The 21,660-nt window shown below is 34.4% G+C and overlaps 1 protein-coding gene across 1 annotated transcript in view; it reads right to left on the bottom strand.

Moving 5' to 3' along the window:
• Positions 1 to 11,702: 11,702 nt before the first annotated feature.
• The window catches only part of LOC129799134 (band 4.1-like protein 5), a 29,152-nt gene continuing 19,194 nt past the window's right edge, over positions 11,703 to 21,660 (bottom strand). Inside the window, exons 5-7 of the mRNA XM_055842797.1 lie at positions 19,154 to 19,278; positions 18,367 to 18,963; positions 11,703 to 12,941 (exon numbers count right to left, since the gene is read on the bottom strand). Coding sequence (XP_055698772.1) covers positions 12,795 to 12,941; positions 18,367 to 18,963; positions 19,154 to 19,278 — 869 coding nt within the window. The 3' untranslated portion in view covers positions 11,703 to 12,794. The remainder of the gene's footprint in view (positions 12,942 to 18,366; positions 18,964 to 19,153; positions 19,279 to 21,660) is intronic.

Genomic DNA, 21,660 nt, shown 5'->3' on the forward strand with positions numbered 1-21,660 from the left:
CTTTTAAAAACAGAAGAAAATGTCTGAAAAAATGGAAAAGAAATGAACGATGAAGCACAAAAATTGGCCTTTTCAATGGAATTCTTGGGGATTATGTGCGTGCTGTGCGTGTCTTACAATTTCCGCTTCTCAAGAGTCAGGGAGTGCACGATCGAGTTTCTTGTTGGCATCAGCAAAAAAAACAACAACCACGTTCTCCCCCTCGAGAGAGAGAGAGAGATCCGTGCCAAAAATAGCCCGGAAGGTTTTTCTCTGATGGCTTTCCACAAACGGTTCGCACGCCCCAAAAGAAAATGCTCCTCATACTCCGCGAGGCAGCATTTTATTTGGAGTTTCGCCAAGACTCCCGCGCGCGTCGTATTTAGTCATCTTCGTGGGATTTTGAGAGATTTTTTTTTTCAAACCCACCTCCTGATCACCTCTTCCCCTCCCCTGAAGGCACCACAGAGTTGCTTGGCCCGAAAAATCCATTGGGATTGCGTAACACGAGTCACAACTCTCGCTGACCATTCTTAGGAGCGAAGCGACTGTGAGACGCTTTGGAAGCCTCTCGGTCGGGATTATTAATAAAAGCATCCCACCCTGAAAATGCTCGAGAAATTGAGTTATTTTGCGCATCAACAGCGATTGATGCCTAGAAATGGTATCCCACTTGTTGGATCACCCGCAGCATCTTCCGCATTTTCTCATGTCTTCACTTTCACTCCAATAACTCAAAAAAAAAAACTGTTCTCTCTGGCGGGATGATTTGTGTCATCGCAGGAGAATGAAGTCCTACCAGTCACCTAATTGCCATTTAATTGCTCTGTTTGCTCAAGTGATTCACAACTTGGACACTGCCTATTTTTCCGACACTTCAAGTCTCTTTTTATTTTTTCAATCTTCCAACTCGCGACGATTTAATGAGTTTTTAGCAGAGATTGAGATCAAGATCATTGGGCATTTTTGACATGAGACCACTAATCATTGATCACTTGAACGTGATTGAATTGTACAATCGCTACTTGAATAAAATGTGTAATCTGAGGAATGCTTCTTGGATTGTCGGCAAGCCATTTAGCATGGAATAATTTTAGAATTATTCGTCAGAAAAATGTGCTCAACAAAATGTGATCTTTATAATTTTTTAATGATGATTCAGAAGAGAATTGTAGCTGAAATTGTTGAATGGGACAATTTAGCAATTTAGCAGATTAGCAGTTTTCTAAATTGAGATTTATGAAATACCCCGTATTTCATAATAAATTTAGGGAGGGGTCGCTTATAATCGAAAGTAGATATCTCTTACCGTTTGGCGTCTAGGTTGTAAATAAGCAAATGAAAAACTTAGCTTCCCCAGGAAGACATTTTCTTCGATTCAGGAAAGTGGACGGTGTTATCGGTTCAGATGTAAAATTTATAAAAAAAAAATACAGGTCTTTTTATTTAATTGATTTGGTTGTTCTGGTAAAATATACCTATTATTGTTTTGCAACATATTAATCATTGAAAACAATTGAAATGACACAAAGACTCCCAAGAATGAGTAAAATGGTCGATTTCCCCGAATTAAACGAAATTGATAAAGAAGCGGACTTCAACAGTGATGATGAATTCCCTGATTCGACCTTTAATGACCCAGATCGTGAAATAAGGCCAGAATAAGTTCCATTCTCGGTCTACCACTGATCTCCTATCTTGAAATTTGTGTGGTGGACTTTATTTCCCGACTTCTTTGCACCGGTAGGCCCCGGTACCTTGCGGAGCTCGTAGTTCCTGGATCCTCTGCTAAGTCTTCGTGTCTCCGTGTGCCCAGTTCAAGGAATCGCAATTTTCGCAGTTCTTTCTTTGTGCAAAGTGTCATTCTTTGGAATTCCCTTCCTAGGGAACGAAAGAGGGGGCTTATCTTGAATCATGTGGCTTCCACTCATTCCTCAAGTCCAACATCACAATCATAATGTTTAGGGCTAACTTTTGTATAGAGGACATACTGTCCTATTTATTCTAAATAAATTTAATTTTTTAAAAATATTTTTTTTAAGATAATGCATTTCAAAGTACCTTGAAGTTATATAAGAAGGTGACGTTTTCATACCTAGCCTGCGACCTATTAGTTTAAAATCAGTCTCATTGAAACACCTTGAGCTTCATTTACGTCTAATTATAAAAATTATAAACGTTTTAATCCTAAAAATTATCATTTTTTTAGATAATCATACAACATTCATCCATAAAAAACGTTTAAAAATAATTTATTTTACTATTTGTTCACTATTTTTCAATAAAAATATTTCAGTCTTTTGATGCCTTAAACCGATATGACCGCCTCCAGACTCCAGACGGTCTTTACCTTTTCTCACCTGGCGCCTAAACGAAAAGGGATAATGAAGAACGGTTTTTTTTTTGAGTTTATTTTACCATTAGCTTACACAAAATTACTTTTTTTTGCATATTAAAGAAAATACTGTTAGAGACGTTAGAGGGTTAAATTTTTTTTTAAAAAAATTGTCTATTGGGACTTCATTTTCGATTTTTTTCCAAATTTCTACCAAAATAAGACCCCTTAAGGAGTCGAAATATAACTCAAAATCGAGGGATTACTGCTCTCTCCGTGGAGTTTGAGCAGTGAAAAATTCTCGTTCAAGTACGATTTTAAAATGTTGTACTTTTATGTGCTTAAGAACTTAAATTAAGTACCTTTTTTAGTATGTTGAAAGAACTAAGAGAAAATATACTGTTTTTTTTATACTTCATAACCCACGTAGCCCCTTATGTGCATGTTTACAAAACAAATGTGTTTCTGCGCGTTGCTCATAACGATTCTGAGGACAATAATCAGAGACTCAACTGTAAGCCATTAGACTTTCAGTCTTAAAACGCCCTTTATTCATTCATGATCAACAGGAAAGAGGATTGATGATTAATTTTAAATTGGGATTTTCCTAAAAAAATATTAAAATTATTTCTTCTGGAATTTGAATCTTTAATATACTATTTTTCAACGGTTTTCCCAGAGCAAAGTTGGGAAGTTTATTTGTTAAATGAACTACAAAATTCTCAAATTTGAGTAAATTTTAATACGTGAAACAATTTGTTGAAGAATGCAGAACAATAAATTCACCATAAATTAGCAAAATTTGTAGCTTATTTAAATAAAGTTATATCGCGCAGCACTAGTTTAATATGATAATTCTATAACTTAAAAAACATAGATAGAAAATAAACATAAATAAAGGATGAACACACATTTTATTTTTAGAGTTTGATAATCTTACAATAATTCATAATCGGAATCATTTTGAAAAATTTATTTAAAATTCAGAATAAAATATAAGATGCACTCAATTTTTTAAAAAGATATTCTATCTCATCAATAATTTCTCTTTCACAATTTATTACATATAAGGGTTGCGGTATAACTTATGGTCTCTGGTCTATTATGGCATCTTCGTAGATAATCTTCAATTATTTTTATCACAAAATGATTTCAAAGAACCACAAAATTAAAGACATTTGATGTTATATCATAGCATATCAAAATTCTGAGTTGTATGGTTTTTACTGCTCGAACTCAAAGAGAGAGTAGTTAGGGTAAGTGTACCAAATTTCGGCATAGTTGCATGCAAGCGCCGAAGTCTTATGTTTGAAATGTAATATTTTTAATACAAATTGAATTTATTCGTTACTTTTTTATAAGGAGTGTTCCTTGGAACCTTGTAGGTAGTCTATCGTCTTTATTTTCTCTAAATTCACTCTTAATACATTCTAAAATGCATAAAAATATAGACATTACATTTGTGGCCTATTTCGGCCACCTTCATTTTCACAGTTCCTTGCCTTTCTGGAATTCTTCTAATGTCTTTTTTTAGATCATCTTGTTCGTCGAAGCGACATTTTTTGTTATTTTTTTCATTGTCTTATTTCTAGAGTATGCAAAAACTAAAAATTCAATGAAATTCGAGCAACAAAAAATGTGGCCGAAATTACAAGCTGGCCGGAATTTGGCACACTTACCCTATATAATCCACTTTTTTCCAACTTGTAACACAGCTAGAAACCAAACAGTAAGAGATATCGTCTTCCGGGCTTCGACGGCTCCTCCCCTTAATTCACATTATCTAGTGTTTTTTCTTTCCCCCTTACCCCTTCCTTCTTGGATTATTTGTTCCAAAGCTTGTTACTCATGCTAAAGTATTCTAAAACCTGCTTTTCTTAACCAATTTCTTATTTCGTAATGATTTTTTTTTTAATTTGTCAATCAATTTAATCGGAAGGAAAGCGGTATGTACTCAAAAATCATGCGAAAAGATAATACACGGATAGCTCTTTCTTGTGAGTTCGAGCCTTCTGCAAAGCTGAGACGCTTTGCCATCTCTTTTAAAATCATTTTATGACAAAATTTTAAGATTTCTACAAGGTATACCATATGTATAGATGGATAAATTTAAAAATAATTTATGAGATAAATAGTTATAATTTTTGTAAAAAGTCAGCGAGAAAATTGATTCTATGAATTGAATATGAACAAATGTAACATATTTTGCTCAAGATAATTAGTAAAAAAAATTTTAAAAGATCCATCTTATTTTAGGTAGGCTTTTTTAAATATTAAATAAATATTTTTAAATATTAAACAAATAAAATTAGGTCTTTTAAATTATACGATTAGAGCTGCACGGTCAATATATGCTCCTCTTACCTTATTAGGTGAGATTCTTAACAATCTCACCTACTATAATCCTAACAAAATTTCATGTCGTCCGATCGACCTCAAATTTGGCCAAAATGTGTTTCGCCACTTCCTGATTCCGAATATATATGTGGCTAAGTTACGTTCCCGGCCGGCCGCTCTTTGGAGCTTAATAGCTCCTAAACTAAAAAAGATATCGACTTGCGGTTTTCGGCAAAGGTTATATATCGGGTGAAAATTGCAACTTGGTGCATAGACCCCCCACCCCCCACCCCTCCTTCCGCCATTTTGAAGACCCCCCTTTTTTTGTTTTCTCAATAGCTCCGCCCCTATGGCATTCAGCGGACTCAAATTTTAGTATGTTATAGCTGGGCCTTAGAGCTTTCCATCAATACTAAACTTAAGGTCCCCCGACCCCCCTGACCCGAGCTATAAGGGTCCAAAAAAAATTTCTTAAAATGGCCATAACTCCGGTTCTAATTGTCAGAATTTAAAAAGTGAGGGCTTTTTGGAAAGCTCTCGTGAAATGCCACTTCCCCTTCTAACATCGCAAGTTCATAAAACCACCGCTAGGGGCGCTTTTTTTAAAAAGAAAATTTTTAAATCTTAAAAGTTAAATAACTCAAAAATTCCATTGTGCATCGGGCTGAAAATTTAGTATGTTGTAGCCGTTGATTATACCTATCAAACAAAAAAAACCTTAAGTCGATCTAAAACCCCTGACCCGAGCTATAAGGGGTCAAAGTTCGAACATTGACCGGCCTCTATCTCCGGTTCTAATTAACATAGCGACCTAAATTTTACCTTTTTGGTTTCGTCTCAATGAGCACTTTCAGATGGAAGTTCAAAAAGTCACCACAGGTGGCGCTGTGATAGCGTCAAAATTCATCGAAATTCAAAGTCACTTTTCTCAAAAACGGCATTGTGCAAGTTAATGAAATTTTAGTATGTTGTAGTCCAGTCTAGGACGTTTCCAAAATGGTGCGTATGTGCGCTGTGGTTTCAATAGAACCGGAGATATGAGGGGTCAAAGTTCACGAAATTCAAAAAATCATATCTCCGGTTCTATGTGACCGATTTTGATGAATGAGGGCTTAAACGAAAGATCTCACCAAATTCTACAACTTTCTAGAATATTTGAACTTCGTGGGACCAACACCAGGGGCGCCACAGTCGAAAAACCAATTTCAATATCACATAACCTCAATTATCTCGACTGTCGCTGAACCGATTTTGATGATTACTTCAACATAATTGTAGAGAACATTTGTCTCTACATTTCGTCCATACATCATTTTCCGCTCAGACTACGCTATCACTCCGATTTTGCCGTTTAAGTGTGAAAAAATTGATTTTTCCAATAATAACGCTTTGAAATCACTCAGATGCCAATTTGACTGCCTCTACTCCACCAAGACACTTAAAATAGGGTTTTAAATGGAAAGTCCCACAAAATACAACAATTCTTTGATATAGTTGAAGTTCAACAAATGATTACTTGGGGAACTCTGGATGAAAAAACGAGTTAAGAAACAAAAAACCTCGATTATCTTGGCTTCTGAGTAATCGATGAGATCATGTTCTATGGAAAAATTATAGAAAACATTCTGGTCTACATTTCACCCATATAACACTTTTCTGTCAGTTCATCCAAATCCTTGATATTTTGGTTTAAATACAAAATTTGTATAATTTCACGAATTTGATTCAAGATAACTGAATGGCGTCTCCCAACTTCAGCTCTAAATTGAATTTGCATGCACTCCGAGTTAGCTCACGTTAAGAATCTCACCTACATAAGCCGGTTAGGATTATCTGTCCCTTTTCAATAATCGCAATAATACTGCTAATAAGTATTTATTCACTTTATAAGCAGATTTGGCAATTAAGGGATTATATTACGGAGTTGAATATTTGCAATATTCACAAAATTAAGTGAAAGCGAATGTTCGGAGAATTTGCAAGTGAAATGCCTTTTGGGAAATTCTGGGTGTTTTCCTATGCCTCTCCATCTGCGGAAAAATTTGAACAAACGCTAAATGCCTCTCTCCTAATTTTGAAATCAAAAGGAAGAAAATGAAAAACATCCATTGATAATAGCAACTGACCTACTGCAGCGCCTTTGTTGCCGCTTTTACAAACTTGGCATGTTCTACCAGAGTTAAGGGGTCATCGAAGGTCCTAGAGTTTGCAATTTTTATAATTGAAATTGATGCAGTTGATGCTAGAGATATGACTTTCAAAAGTAATTTTTAAAATTTCACGGATGAAAAAGCAAATTTTGGCAAAATTGCCAATTAATAAATTATTATGCCACATAGCAACAAGACAAATGGCATAAAAAATCAATTAAAAAGCTCTCTTTCTTGGTGTAAGACATTGAACTCTGGATTTTTCGAAATTCATTTAAATTACTATTGACTTTTAGATGATTTGCAATTTTTATTTTATCACACATAAATTACGTATAACCATAACCTCCAAGTGAATATTATGTTGCTGAGAGCGAATGATCTGCGCCTTGTTCTCCCATAAATCCTTAAAGTCGACACAATTTCGTCTAATTTTACATGAAATATATCACACGATTTTTTTTTCTTCTTCACCATGCGATCTTTGTGTGTTTATCGCTTTGCCACCCGAACATGTGCTTATGAAACAGAAACCTATTTATTCTTATGTACTTTTTCTCAAGAATTATTCATCAGAAAAAAAAAGACGGTAGAGCTAAATCTAAATATTGCGAATTTGATATCACAGACACAACGCGAAAAAAAATTGAGAGCAAATTGAAGGGGGAAAAACGCAAAAAGTCTTTTTAATTCATCATTGAGTTGAAATGCAGTGAAATATATCACGATTTCTCCAGACAGCTCAATAATCCTTTTGGAAAATAAATCATCTAATTATGACCAGAAGGCGCGATGAATGAAATAATTCTTGCGAATATTTACTATGAGCAGTTGTTGCTAAATTAAAATTAAATGGTACGTACAGCAAGTAGTTAAGTGAAGACAAAGTAGAGTCGTGCTTCTATTATTCAGAAAAAAAAAATAATTTCTGTAAATAATGTGCCTATAAATATTTTAAGGAACCTGTGAAGTGTTACATTGAAGACGAGAGAGAGGCGTAAAGTCTTTTTTTTAATAATTTTAAAGATTATTGCGCAAGCTTCGACGGATTAATTATGTGTTTAATGCCATTTCTCAAAACAAACGTTGGTAATCCAATGGACACAGCTGTTGTAATTTATTTTTAATGAAAACTAATCATACACTCGAAGAAATTCCTGTTGATAGTTTGGGGGTCCTATTAGTCATTTGAATAAATTCTTCATTTTAGCCAATTTGCTGATAATTATTTGGTAAATTGCTCTTATGCTTTTCTCCCAAGATAGCCGGACTTAAAAGGTGGATTTTGGCGCAAAAATCACCGTAAGATTTGCATGAAGATGTGAGTGAAGGTTTCTCAAACGCTATTAATAATCGCCTTTCATTCTTGAAATATTTTGACGAAATGCCACCACGGTTGATTGCGGGAGATGGGAGTGAATGAGATTCCCTCGCGGAGATGACAAACTACATACACTAAATTATAGATTAACAGGGTGTACCAATATTTTCTGGACAATTTTCGAATTTTGGTAAATTTTCAAGTTTTATGTATTCATATTTTATAGAAGTAATGGCTTTTTCCTTCGTTTTCAATTTGTGTTAAGTGAAGTAAAAAGTTCTAAGCCCATTTTACGCATTATTTTGAAGATGTAATTAATATAGGGGAGGGTGGGGCAGTTTAACGACGGGGCAGTTTCAATTTTTGCTATTCTTCTTATCCCTTTGAAAGGAATGGGATAAAACCTTTATGTTATTGAAGAGATAACTGAGACCCATGTTCATAAAACTAATTAATTTCGTGACACTTCTCGTTTGAATTCTGTAATTGTTTTTATAAAACTGCATCAAAATGAAACCTTTTGTAATGTTTTATTTTCAACAATTTCCGAACTATTACACTTATCTATCGAAGTAACATAATTGTATTAAATTACCAGTAGTTTTATGATTATTATAAGGCACTTAGCGTTGAATGAAATCTAAAACGGTTCTGATAATTTTCATTTGAGTTTCGAAAGTTCGTGAGGGGCAGTTTCATGCAAGCACACGGAGAAGTTTCCAGTGTCTAACAATTTACTTTTTTAATCAAAATTAACTTAAAATGATCATTGAAAACGTTTTGTAGCTGTTTTTGTCGATAAAGTTCGAAATTATGGAAAGTAGGGTAAGTGTACCAAATTTCGGCATAGTTGCATGTAAGCGTCAAAGTCTCAAGTTTGAAATGTAATATTTTAAATACAAATTGATTTTTTTTATTCTTTCTTCTGAAAGAGTAGCCGTACTCACTGTGGCGCTGTTATCTTGTAATATCGTTATCTCGTTATCTCGTTATGTTCTCGTAATGTATTTTATAAATGAAAAATTATAACAAGATAACAGATTACGGAGATTACGAGATAACAACGCCATAGTGAGTACGGCTACTAGCCGTACTCACTATGGCGTTGTTATCTCGTAATCTCCGTAATCTGTTATCTTGTTATAATTTTTCATTTATAAAATACATTACGAGAACATAACGAGATAACGAGATAATGATATTACAAGATAACAGCGCCATAGTGAGTACGGCTAGTGTTTTTAAGTGCTTAAAATGATAAATTTGTTATAAATATATTTTCAGAAAGATATTTTAATTTTTTTTAGTAATATAAAAATTCCAGACTTTAAAATACTATTATAAAACTGTTATACTAAAAAGGGCATGTTCTAAGGCGACATATAGATCCAACAATGTACAGAATTAGCTTAGCACTAGAAAAGACATTTCTTTCGTATAAAAATTCAAAGAAAATTGCTCAATTAATGAAAAATAGGCTTGGAAATCTTTGGCGATATTTTTTTTTCTCTGTATGATCAATTAGTGTTCAAATTCTGTTATAAAGTTCTTGTTCGATTATATTCTTAGGTTTTAGAGTCTTAGAAGACTTCAAAATAGTAATTTTAATCAATTCTGATACCGCAAGTTTTCTATAAACACGTTTTATCCTTCACAGAAATCGCCTCATATTTATCTTGAAATTGCCCCGCAATGGGGGACTTTCACACATTCTGCCTATCAAGTGAAATGAATTTCTCCACAATAGACTCATGAAATTAAAGGATTATTGTTATTATTTTTATTAACCGTAAACCCAACTGTAATTCACAGAATATACAAAGTTTTACTTCTGTTTATAATCTTTTTGCAAAATGGTCCAAAATCCATTTTGCAATTTAGGAGTGAATTTGCTCCACCCTCCCCTACAGTAGAGTTAAAATAAAGATAAAAAAATCTGTCCAACTTGTACCATTGTACAAAATGTAACACTGTGCTCACTGGGTACTTACTCATATTAAATTTGCGTAGTTCTACGAAAAGTCCTTAATGATAAAGGATAATAAGACAATTTTATAAAAAAAATTGCAGTAAATCTATCGATCTAATGTAAAAAGGGGTGGCAAATCGTCTGAGGCTTTGAGAGCTGCTCAAACTCCCTAGAAGAAGCTGTGCCTTATATTTCGCAAGGCTTTTGGATACATATATGGTTAATGTCGATTTAAATTTATCTATAAATCATCATAAAATTACATAAAATTATTTCGGAATTGAAAATGGTTAAAATCATAAATATTTCAATTATTTGTTTGGCTAAATTGAGTGAAAATTAGGCCGTTTCCCGTTAAAGAATTCAGGATAGCGATTCAGCCGGTGTAAGGTGTCTAAGGACGAAAGGTTCGGCTGGACTAACAACAAAATATATCCGAAAATCATTGAAAAAACTTGGGCCAATTTTGAGAACAGTTAGAAAAACCTCAATTTTGACGGATTTCTTTGGGTTAACAAACAAATAAAGGGGGAGGGGGAAAACAGAGAATACTCTCGATATAATGTCATTTTAGGAGGGTCATCGAGACCGGGAGTCGATATCAGAAGACTGAAAAAAATACGAAAAACAGTAGGGGAAAGTACTCTCATTTCGAACGTTCATGCCTTCGAATAATGTGAATTATTTTTTTATTTTTACTAAAAGATTTATATATTTCTATTAAATATTAGTTAGCTTATAATGAATTATTGATAATTACGTGATAATTACTTATAAACCTCATAGGGAAGATAAAAGAAAATCATATTATTCGAAGGTATGAACGTTCGAAGGGAGAGGACTTTCCCCTATAGTTCATATTTCCATATTGTTCCAAGAATTGCTAATATAGACGACGAAGAAGTCGTCGGTTGTGTCTACCTCTGTCGTATCTGCATTTCTTTTGTGTCAGCATTTTACGCAAGAGGGGATGTCTGTATTGTAGCTTGCTCCGAATGCAGATACAAAACAAATGCAGATACGACAGAGGTAGACGCAACCGACAAAGTTACGACATTTCCTGATCCAAGCGACGATATTCCAATTCACAAATTTATAGAATTTTTACAACGAAGAAGATTTACTAAGTTAACTCGTAAATCTTCTTCATAATACTCTGCTAAATTGAATAACCCCCTTAGTCACTTCACTGAGAAAAAAATAAGGTGCGATTAACATTTTTTCCTCATAAATTTAACACTTTTAGGTGTAAAAATATATCAACATTTTTTAATGTTAATTTTACACCTTTTTAAGGGTAAAATTAACATGAAAAAGGGTAACTTTAACCCCCAATACACCTAAAAATGGTAATATTTACACCGATTTTGGATCAATACTGCAGGGTAAAATTAACATTTCCGGAATGTTATTTTAACTTTTTTGGATTTCTCTCAGTGTTATTAAAGAAGATTAGATCCTGTCTGGAAATTTTTGCAGCACCCTGTACTACTAATTGGTGTGGATTCAAAGATTGCGTGCAATTAACTCGAGTATTTCGGTTGTAAAAGACGCTAAGCGCATACCTCAAAGAAAAAAAGAACAACGATGACTGATTGAAAAGACATGGCATTAAATCTATTACATTGTATATTTTCTCACTGTAATAAAATGTATCATCAGTTGTTGCAAAGTTCTTTTGTGTAAAAGATTTATATCAAGTACATTTTTCTCCATCAATTCTCTCTCTTTCTGTCTCTTCTTTTTTGCTATCAAATGGCACTCAATACAGTGCACCAAAAAAAAATATTTCATCAATATTCTTCTTCTAAATAACTAAAGAAAAAAATGCTGTAAATAATACTTTCTAAAGAAGAATGCTTGGAATAATAGATTATATTAATAAAATATAGGAAGAGATTTTTTTTTCATTCATCTATAACAAATCCTACATTATTTCTCTTAATTTTTGTTTTGCCTAAATAAACTCATTTTTAAATTAATCCATTGCAAAGTACTTCTCTTCAAAAATCAATTTCAAAAATAATTAATAAATTCCTAACAACTCAACTACGATTCAATGAGAGGCAGGAAGAATTAAGCAAATTCACTAAAAATTGCAATTTTATATCAATAATTTTCTCTCATCAATCTAACCCCATAAGCCCACGAATTATATTGCAAAAAAAGGCAGGATAGATAAGCTCAAAAAGAGTTTTCTTTTTTAGAAACGGTAGACATTAGCATAAGTTCCTCTAAAAAAAAACTATCATTTCCTTCTCAAATGGAATAAAAGATCCTTGAAAAGTTATTGTTCTCCTTAAAAAAAATTATCTGAGATCGTTCTAAGCATAGGAAGTTACAACGCGGTAATGAAAAAATAAATGTTTTATCTCTCAAAAGAGCTTGCTAAAAAAAAATGCAGAAGGCACATTTCATACACTATCGCTAATTTTTCTGTCTCTTGTCTACAAGTAAAACCATTTATCAAAGTAGAATTTGTAATACTTTGTCGATTCGTGAGCAAGAAAATAGTTATTTCTCTATTTGTTTTTTTTTTCAACAGCCCCTCAATATTGCAAAAATGTATAATCTATTATTTTTTTTTATAAAAGAACTATTTTTACTGTCTTGGTCACTCCAAAAAAGCTGGAGAAGTCTAGAAGGATTAAAAAAAAAGTACGCAAGTCGATAGGAAATTGTAGATATACCTTTGAAGTCTTTTTAGAGTTGAGTTGTTATGACGGACTTTCGGATTATTGGGGTATCCTTGGCCTTCTGCGGAGCACTCACGACTTCCGATGAAACGAGCCATGGACTCACCATGTCCATCGTTGAAGTTGGAGACACTTTTTTCGTGGTGAAACCATCCTAAAAGGGATAAAATCAATAAATTATTATTAAAACTGAACGAAAAAAGCAGAAATTTATAAAAAGAGGGGTTTTGCAGTTCATGGTTTTTAACATTCCATCCTCTTCCATTCTTTTCTTTTTTTTCTAATTCAAATTGGTATTGGTTTAGGGACTCCAGCAGGCTCTAGTCCAGGCCTGAGCTAAAAGAAAAGCCGAAGTGAATTTGATGGTGCCTGTTGGCATTCTTCGAAATGCCGCGAAAATTCACATAGAGAAAACGAGAGGTTTTTTAATGTAAAAATTGTTTAATTTCTGAGATTTAAATCATTTTCACAAGAAAATCCTTTTAATAATTTAGTTGAATACAGTTATTTGGGTTAATTGCGAATAATTGTCGATATTACAACAAAAACATTGGCAAGAAATTTTGAGCTGGAAGACTCATATTCTTTTGAGCTGTCCCAAAATTCAGGATAGGTTTGAGAAAACCCCTTTTGCACAACACTATTTTGGTTAATAAGGAATGCAAAAGTACGTATTACAAGAAGGGACACGCCGTGCTAATAAGGATAAAATAGAGAAGAAAATATTTTGTCGCATTTCAGTGATTTTTTTCAACCGCAGCGCCGCCAGACGTTTGTCAAGTGAGTTATTTGTGTCTCTATCTCTCTCTCTCACAGTTGAATTGCGCGTGATTTAAGAACTTTCCATTTGAAGTGATATTTGCATCTAAATTCTTTGTATTTCTGCAAGACTCAAGTAAAAGGATGTGTAGTGAACAGATATCCGTGTTCCGACAAAGATATCAAGAAGACAATTTCTTTCTATACGAGTTTTTATTTCTGTTATGTCTTTTTGGCGCAAAAATATTTATCATGGCACCGTAAATGAGCAGGATTAGTGTTACTAGTATGGCTATCTGTAATTTCCATTAAAATTATCAATACAAAATTTCCGATATTACACGACTTTTAACGAGCACAGGTCTGCTCTAGTCGATGGTTTTTCTTCGTAGAAATCTGCTACAATGAAGATTATCTGTCACTATCCGGAGATCTTCTTTATAATTTAGAAAAAGAGATGGCAAAGCATCTCAGATTTTCGGAATGCTCGAATTCGTGACTTAGACGCCATTCCCGCAAAAGTCCCTTCGCATAAGTTACCGTTTACCGATTTATTGAACCGACTGAATCACTCAAAAGATTACCCAAAAATAACTTACGGTGCTATCACACAAGGATTTTTCACAATTTAATTTTAAATTGAGCTCAGCAAATTGAGCATTAATATTGCGAGAAGCACTTGAAATTTTTCAAAGCCAGGACGCATTTTTGCGAGAAATTTGCTAATGATGTTATCGCAAATGGTTTATTTTTTTGGACACAACAATTTTCTTCGCATGGCTACTGAAGAATTTGAGAAACTACTTCACATATAGTAAAGAGAGGTAATCCGGATACTTTTCATTGAGTGCGACTTTAATGCTTGTTTTTGGACTGATGAAATATTTTTTTCGCCATTCCAAATCAATAGAATTATTCTTTGTTTAATTTAGAATCATAATAGAAATAGAATTTTAGCAATAATATTGATGAAAATTAATAAAATTACGATAATATTAATATATGCGTAAGAATGTTACTGCGATGCTTTTTTGTAACTCCGTTGAATTCGATGAAACTCGGATGCTCATTTTAAGGAAAAGTTTAATGCATAAAAATGAGAAGATATTATTTCAAAAACATTTTTTAGAGTTTTATTCCATCAATTCATTTCATTAATTTATTATTTAATTATATATATTTTTATTTATTTTAAGATTGCACTCAATTCTTTGATTTTTCCTCGGTTTTCTTGGCTGACTTCCTTCCACGTTTTTTCTTTTCAGCTTCAATTGGCATTTGAGCCTTTTCCTTTACCATGTGTTTCTCCTTTAGTTTTATCTCCTTTTCTTCTGCCCTTATATTTTTGTTCCTCTCTCTGGTCAACTTCCGTTCAGCAATTTCTTTCTTTTTTTGTAAATCCTGCCTCAATTTTTCCTCCTGTTCCGCGATAATTTCCTCGGAAGATACAATATACTGGTGTTTGACATTGCTGGCTTTGACCCTCTTCTTCTGACGACGTTTTGGAATTTCTCCTGGCCAGAAATAGCATTGTTTTAGTGTGTCGAAGATCGGTTGAGTCTCAGAAGTTGCAGAGAATTGGTTTCCAGGGATGACTGGATCATTTGAAGGATTATTGTCGGTGGCCTGATCGTGCTGGTTATTGATAATGGACTCCTCTGAATGTTGGAAAACAATTTTCGGGAAATAAAGACCAGCATAGAAAAGTGGCCCATCCATCCAGCCACTCTGTGGTGACGTTCCCATTTTCCATCCTTCTGCGTTGTGAATGGCAATTTTTGGGGTAATGTCAGTTTTATGAACAGCCATTGGAGGAGCAAGTTCGCCAGTAGCTGACACCATGAAGAGTACTGTGATACATTGCTTCGGTCCTGAATTTTTAAGAGATGGAACTACACGTGAACCTCTCCTGGACAGGACATTTCCATCTTCCGGTGTCAAAAAGAAGGCACTTTTGTCGCAATTAAAAACACGGTCTGGTGAAATGCTCAGAAGGTTGTGTTCTGTGAAATATTTAAGACAATTCTGAAACCATTCCGTGAGGTCTTCAGCAGTAACAGTAGCTCTTTCCAATGAGAAGGATTTTGGCTTGCGCATGCTGAGCTCTGGATGACGCTTAAGAAAATTCCTGAACTAAACGTCTCGGGTCTTCCAGCTGTAAAATGGTTTGGAATTTTGTAGACCTCACAGATGAGTTTAACGCTGTCCAGAACTTGTTCCTTCCCGATGGGATGCCAGCCATCCGCACATCCCAGGATCTATTTGACAAGTTCTTTTTCCTGTTCTTTTGAAAGAATTGTTGGCCTGCCATTGGGGCACTCCTCTGGGTATTTGCCGGTCAATTTGTTGTGCAGTGTTGTTCTTGGGACATTAAATGTTTTGGATGCATATGCTATGGTAGAACCATCTCGTACACACTGCAAGGCATTCCTAATACCTTCCTTAGAGTCGGGCTTGTCCTTATAGGTCTTTTCTTTTGTTCCCTTTGGCATCTGAAACAGAAAAAGAGTCCTGAACAATGCAAATTCTGAACCAAAACATTGACTTTCACCGCATCCGACATGCATCGAAATGTAAACATTCACAAAATTCACTTATTTCTGTATGAATTATTAATATATTATCAATAAACTCTTACTCACCTTGTAGATCAATAACTACACTAACTTTTATTAATAATTTTGATTGCAAATAATGTTTTATTATATAGAAAAAACACTAAACTTTTTCCAGCGACGAGCTGTCAACAGCAAAATTTTCTCAGAAATTAAATTTTTAGTACACAACCCAGCTGACCCGAGCTTAAAAAATATTTCTTTTACCCACTTATTAAACCGATAAAAATATAATTTTTGGTTTTTCTTAAAGTAGAATAGTTATAATATGATACTTCAGTAATTAATTACAGAAATAAAAATATAAATTATATTTTAAGTGGATGTATCGGAGTTAAATCGGTCGCGGCATCCGAGTTTTGCAATCATCGGAGTTACATGGCCTTACTATAGTTGGACCTCATTTGCAGAAAGAAACAACGAAAATGAGGGTGCCTATATCGCATAAAATTGAAATTGTTCAGCAATTTTAACATTTTAATTTGCTGAGTTGAAATTAATTTGAGCAACCACATTTATGCTATTCTAGCATATTTAAACATGTTTTGGTGGGCCAAGTTATAGTTTATATCATTTACAAAGATTCTTTTCTCCAGAAATCCTTTAATTAAAAAGGATCACTTGGGGTAAAAAGTAACAAAAGCTATAGAGCAAAACGTAACAAAAAGCGAAGCAATTTCTGATGTCTCACGGCGAGAAAAAACATCACGTTCGCGTCTCGCCGCTTTTTGTTTTCATTAGTCAAACGATTAGCAGTCTCTTGTGTGTTTTTTTTGTAAAATAGCTTAAAATGCGTTTTTCTCGCTCAGATAGAGAAAACGGTGTTTTAAAAAGGTGTAGAAGAATAAATTTCCTATGAAAATTTGTAATCTCGGTATTTTACTTAAATTTACAGAATCCCGTAAAAAAAGCGAATCAAAATGTGATAGTATCTTATGCCTGATACTATTTGCCCCAGCATTTTTGAGAATGATCACAAAATTACCCTTTAGAAAACGGCTCGACAAACATATTTCCTTACAAAATAGAGCAAAGTGAATTTCACAGAGTTGTAGAGCGGTAAATTTCCTATAAAACTGTGCTAATTAGAAATTTTGAAAGTGCTCGGGTAGCTTATAAAAAAATAAAATATCCGTTTTGTGACTTTTTGCCCCATTCTCCCCTATAATCTGTGGCTACAACATACTAAAATTTAAGCTCAATGCACAAAGGAATTTTTGAGTTATTTCACTTAGAAAATTGAAAAATTTTCTTTTTAATAACTTTTTAAATTCTAACAATTAGAACCGGAGTTATGGCTATGTTAAAAAAATTTTTTGGACCCTTATAGCTCGGGTCAGGGGGGTCAGGGGACCTTAAATTTGGTATTGATCGAAAGGTCTAAGGACCAGCTATAACATACTAAAATTTGAGCCCGATCGATGCCATAGGAGCGGAGCTATTACACTGAGAAAAAAGAGGGTGCGATTAACTTTTTTCCTCATAATTTTAACACTTTTTAGGTGTAAAAATATATCAACATTTTTTAATGTTAATTTTACACCTTTTTAAGGGTAAAATTAACATGAAAAAGGGTAACTTTAACCCCCAATACACCTAAAAAGCATAATATTTACACCGATTTTGGATCAATACAGCAGGGTAAAATTAACATTTCCGGAATGTTATTTTAACTTTTTCGGATTTCTCTCAGTGTAAGAAAACAAAAAAGGGGGTATTCAAAATGGCGTAAGGAGGGGGGACTGGCACCAATTTGCAATTTTCACCCGATATATAACCTTTGTCGAAAACCGCAAGTCGATATCTCTCTTAGTTTGGGAGCTATTAAGCTCCAAAGAACGACCGGACGGACGATCGGACGGACGGGAACGTTTTTTAGCCATCTATTTCGTGATCAGGAACTAGCCAAATACCTTTTGGCAAAGTTTGAACCCGATCGGAGGACATAAGATTTTGTTAGGATTATAATAGGTGAGATTGTTCAGAATCTCACCTAATAAAATCCCAAACTACTCAGATAATTTCTGCAAATCCCCGAAAAATGCCCTCCGGAGTGGAAATATTTTCACCACGAACTGTTTGCGCCTTCCTCTTTGTAAAAGAAAAAAAAAGAAATTCCTGTCTAAAGATATAATGAATGAAAAGTGCACGCAACGAGTACGACAGAGGAAATGGAAACAATTTCAAGCACTAGAGAAATGTTACCTTGGAATTTTGTTCATCTGCACTCGTGTTCTGTGTCTCATTGGCATTGAGGGCATTGAGAAGCTTAGAATTCTCCTCCGACGATGTCTTTGTGGGCGATCCTATGAGCGGTTCCTCAGATCTGAATGGGTTGTTGTTGAAGAAAGGTGTACTGGTAGTTCTTGCTGTATCCGTTTGAAGGGTCGTAGGATCTTGTGACTCTCCTGAATTCTCCTCCTGGACATCTCTGAAGGGATTTGTCGTGGAGATGCAATTATTGGTAGTTGGTGAGGTTTCAGTGGATGGCGTGAGGAAGGGATTGCTGCAGATCTGATTGGTGTTGAGGGAATTACTGGCAGCTCTCACAGTATTGTCCATTTTCGGTGATTTCAGTTCGGAATTGAAAATACTGAGAGCAGGAACACTCACTTTCTCCACAACACCCCTCTGATCCGAGAAATGTGTCACTGTCACAGAATCCCCATTCCCATTTGACTCCATCCCATCAATTGCCGTTGCTGTGAATTTCTTGGGTGTCGATGGTTTGCCGTTGAGTGTCGATGTTGGACTGGATGTTGTTGAGACTCCCGTGAGATTCAGCGTGAGTTTATCACCACCCTAGAAAGCCACACACGTACACGGAAAGCGAGGGAATGTGGTGAGGAGGCAGGACAAAGTAACAAATAAGGCGGATGAGAATTTTCACATAAAATAATTTATAGCGATAACACAAAAAGCCACAGTGCTGTGTGATTTTTGACAGAGAGAGAGAAAAAAATGCAACAATTTTCAGATTGGTAATACTCACCACGGAGACAAATGTTGCAGCTTCAAGGGACGATGGCCCATCGGAAGTGGGAGGAAGTGGCTGAACAAACAGTTGATTGGTCATTTTCGTTGGTGTCGAAACAGCTGAATCTTCCTCATTGCGAGCTGCAATAGAGACACCAAAATCCCATGGATTATTGTCTGCAAGAAGCCCGGAAGGCATTACAGCGATTTTTATGTGGGAAATTGACAAACAATCTTGAGAAATACGTTTTTAGTGTATTTTTCGTGAGCAATTTGAAGTGGATAATAAAATAGGGGAGACTGGGAAAGATAGAGAATATTCTGTTCTCCAGATTTAAAAATTATTATATCGAAAAACCAAGGTAATCAATTAATAATTTTTAGCTACAAGTAAAGCCAAAGTAATAAGCTATAAGTAAAGTCATTTAGAGATCAATTTATCGTAAATGAACGGATGAACGGATGAACGGAACCCCGAAAATCAGACAAATCAATTCGACGATTGTGTTGGATAAACCCATAAAGGACAATGGGCAAAATGGTCCAACCTTTTGCCACGAATGTAACCTATACCATCGAATAGGTATTGGCAAAAGTAACTACTTTTGTTCCGGGACTAACCTCAAAAGTATGTAAGCCCGTCAAATCATTGCTCTACCTGCCGATTTTACTCGGAAGTTTTTTGCATTGTAACGGTATATTCTAGTACATTTAGAGAAATTCTGTAGATTTTCGCGAGAAATTCTTCCGAAAATCTGCAGATTCTCGGCAGAATTTTTGCATAGGAAATCTGCATAGTCTCCATTATCTCAACAAAAATATTGTTGATTTATCAAGAGACTGTAGAAGTTACAAAGAAAATGGTATGCTCTGCTTATCAAGCATTACCGATTAAACGTTTTAAGTAACTAAAAACACATCACTATTCTCTACTTATAACACGACGTCGCAGAATTCTTTATTTTATATAAACACTGTGATATCACCAAGAATAACTCTATTGAATTTTGCAAACTTCAGTGAAAAATATTTTATCTTTTCTGACACAGCTGTCTGGAAAGTCTGGAATGTAGAAAAAAAATCTACAGAAAATCGGCAAAATATCTACAGAAATTCGTCAGAGTATGCACGAGGATTCGTCAGAAAATCTGCAAAAATTTCTGACGAATTTGGTGTAGGTGTAGATATTTTCTGCAGAAATCTTAAAGATATCTGACGAAATTATTTGACGGGAGTAAAGTATTAAAGCATAAAACAAATTCTTAAGAAATGTGACGAATGTTTTTACAACGCTCCTTTTATACAATAACGGTTTATCTTAAGTTGGTCATTTCCGAGAACAATTTGTAAAGGAGCGCTCAGGAAAAATTTTCATTGAAGAAATCATATCTTTATCTCTTCATTTTCCCTGCAATTTTCCAGAATTTCCTAATAAACCCTAGAACGTCTTTCAAATTCACAAAAAAATGATTGTATGTGGGGGTATGTCTCCAATGCAGAAATTCTCTTATGGGAAAAAGAGTTAAAGTCTCTGAAGATCGCAGGATCTTAAGAGATACCGTTATTCAAAAATTTTGAATAAGTTCACAGTCAAAATATTTTAATAAAGCCCTGCCTATAATGTTCGATGGCCTTAAAATATAATTAGTTTGTATGGAAGCTATTGGATGGACCAGTCAGAGGGAAAATCTAAAAATATTTATTCAAAGCTCAAGTCATTATCGACTTTGGCCCGTATTTAATTAAGATCGGTCAATTGATACGTTTAAAAGCGCGATACATGGGTGCCACATTTTTTCACCGAAAGGAACCGTAAGAATTTAGGGAATATAGCCATTTCTCTACTGAGATACTGCGATTAAGACACTTTTCTGAATCAATTGGTGGCAGGTGATGACAAATAGATCTAAAATAAACAATATGCAGTGGAAAAAGTTTTAATCACACTGAGCTATTCCCATGCGATGAAACAATAATAGAAGATAAGTAGTTTGTCTAATTCGTTAGATTCAATGCCCTTGCTTAATAAAAACATCCGATTTTGGTCAAAAGTAAGTGCATGATCTTCCAAAATCACTAAATCACTAAATCGTGCGACTAATAAGGATCAACACTAAATCGTGCCAAAACTACAGGAGTTGCAATTGGAAATTCTCCAAAAGTTGGAACTCACCATTATTTAGGTCGTATCGTATTTTACTCATCATTATTTAGGTTATAAGTGAAAAAATTCCGGAAGTGTTCATGCAAAATGCATTAATAACATCCGGAAGTCATTATATTGAATTCCTTTTTACGTAGTTCATAAAATAAAATTTTGGAACAAAAAGTAGCGTTTGGGTACAAGGTGTACAAGTGATAAAATTGTACCAATGCAGGCATTGTATAAATGAGCAGTAAAAAGTTAAAATTGAGCAGTAACAAAAAAATTGAAATAGTGATATTATCGTCCAAATTTTGGAAAAGGGAAAATAAAGGGCTTTTCATTCTATTTGCAACAATTTTAGATGCTAAATATATAAA

Source organism: Phlebotomus papatasi, chromosome 1 (assembly GCF_024763615.1).
Source record: "Phlebotomus papatasi isolate M1 chromosome 1, Ppap_2.1, whole genome shotgun sequence".
Lineage (NCBI taxonomy): Eukaryota > Metazoa > Arthropoda > Insecta > Diptera > Psychodidae > Phlebotomus > Phlebotomus papatasi.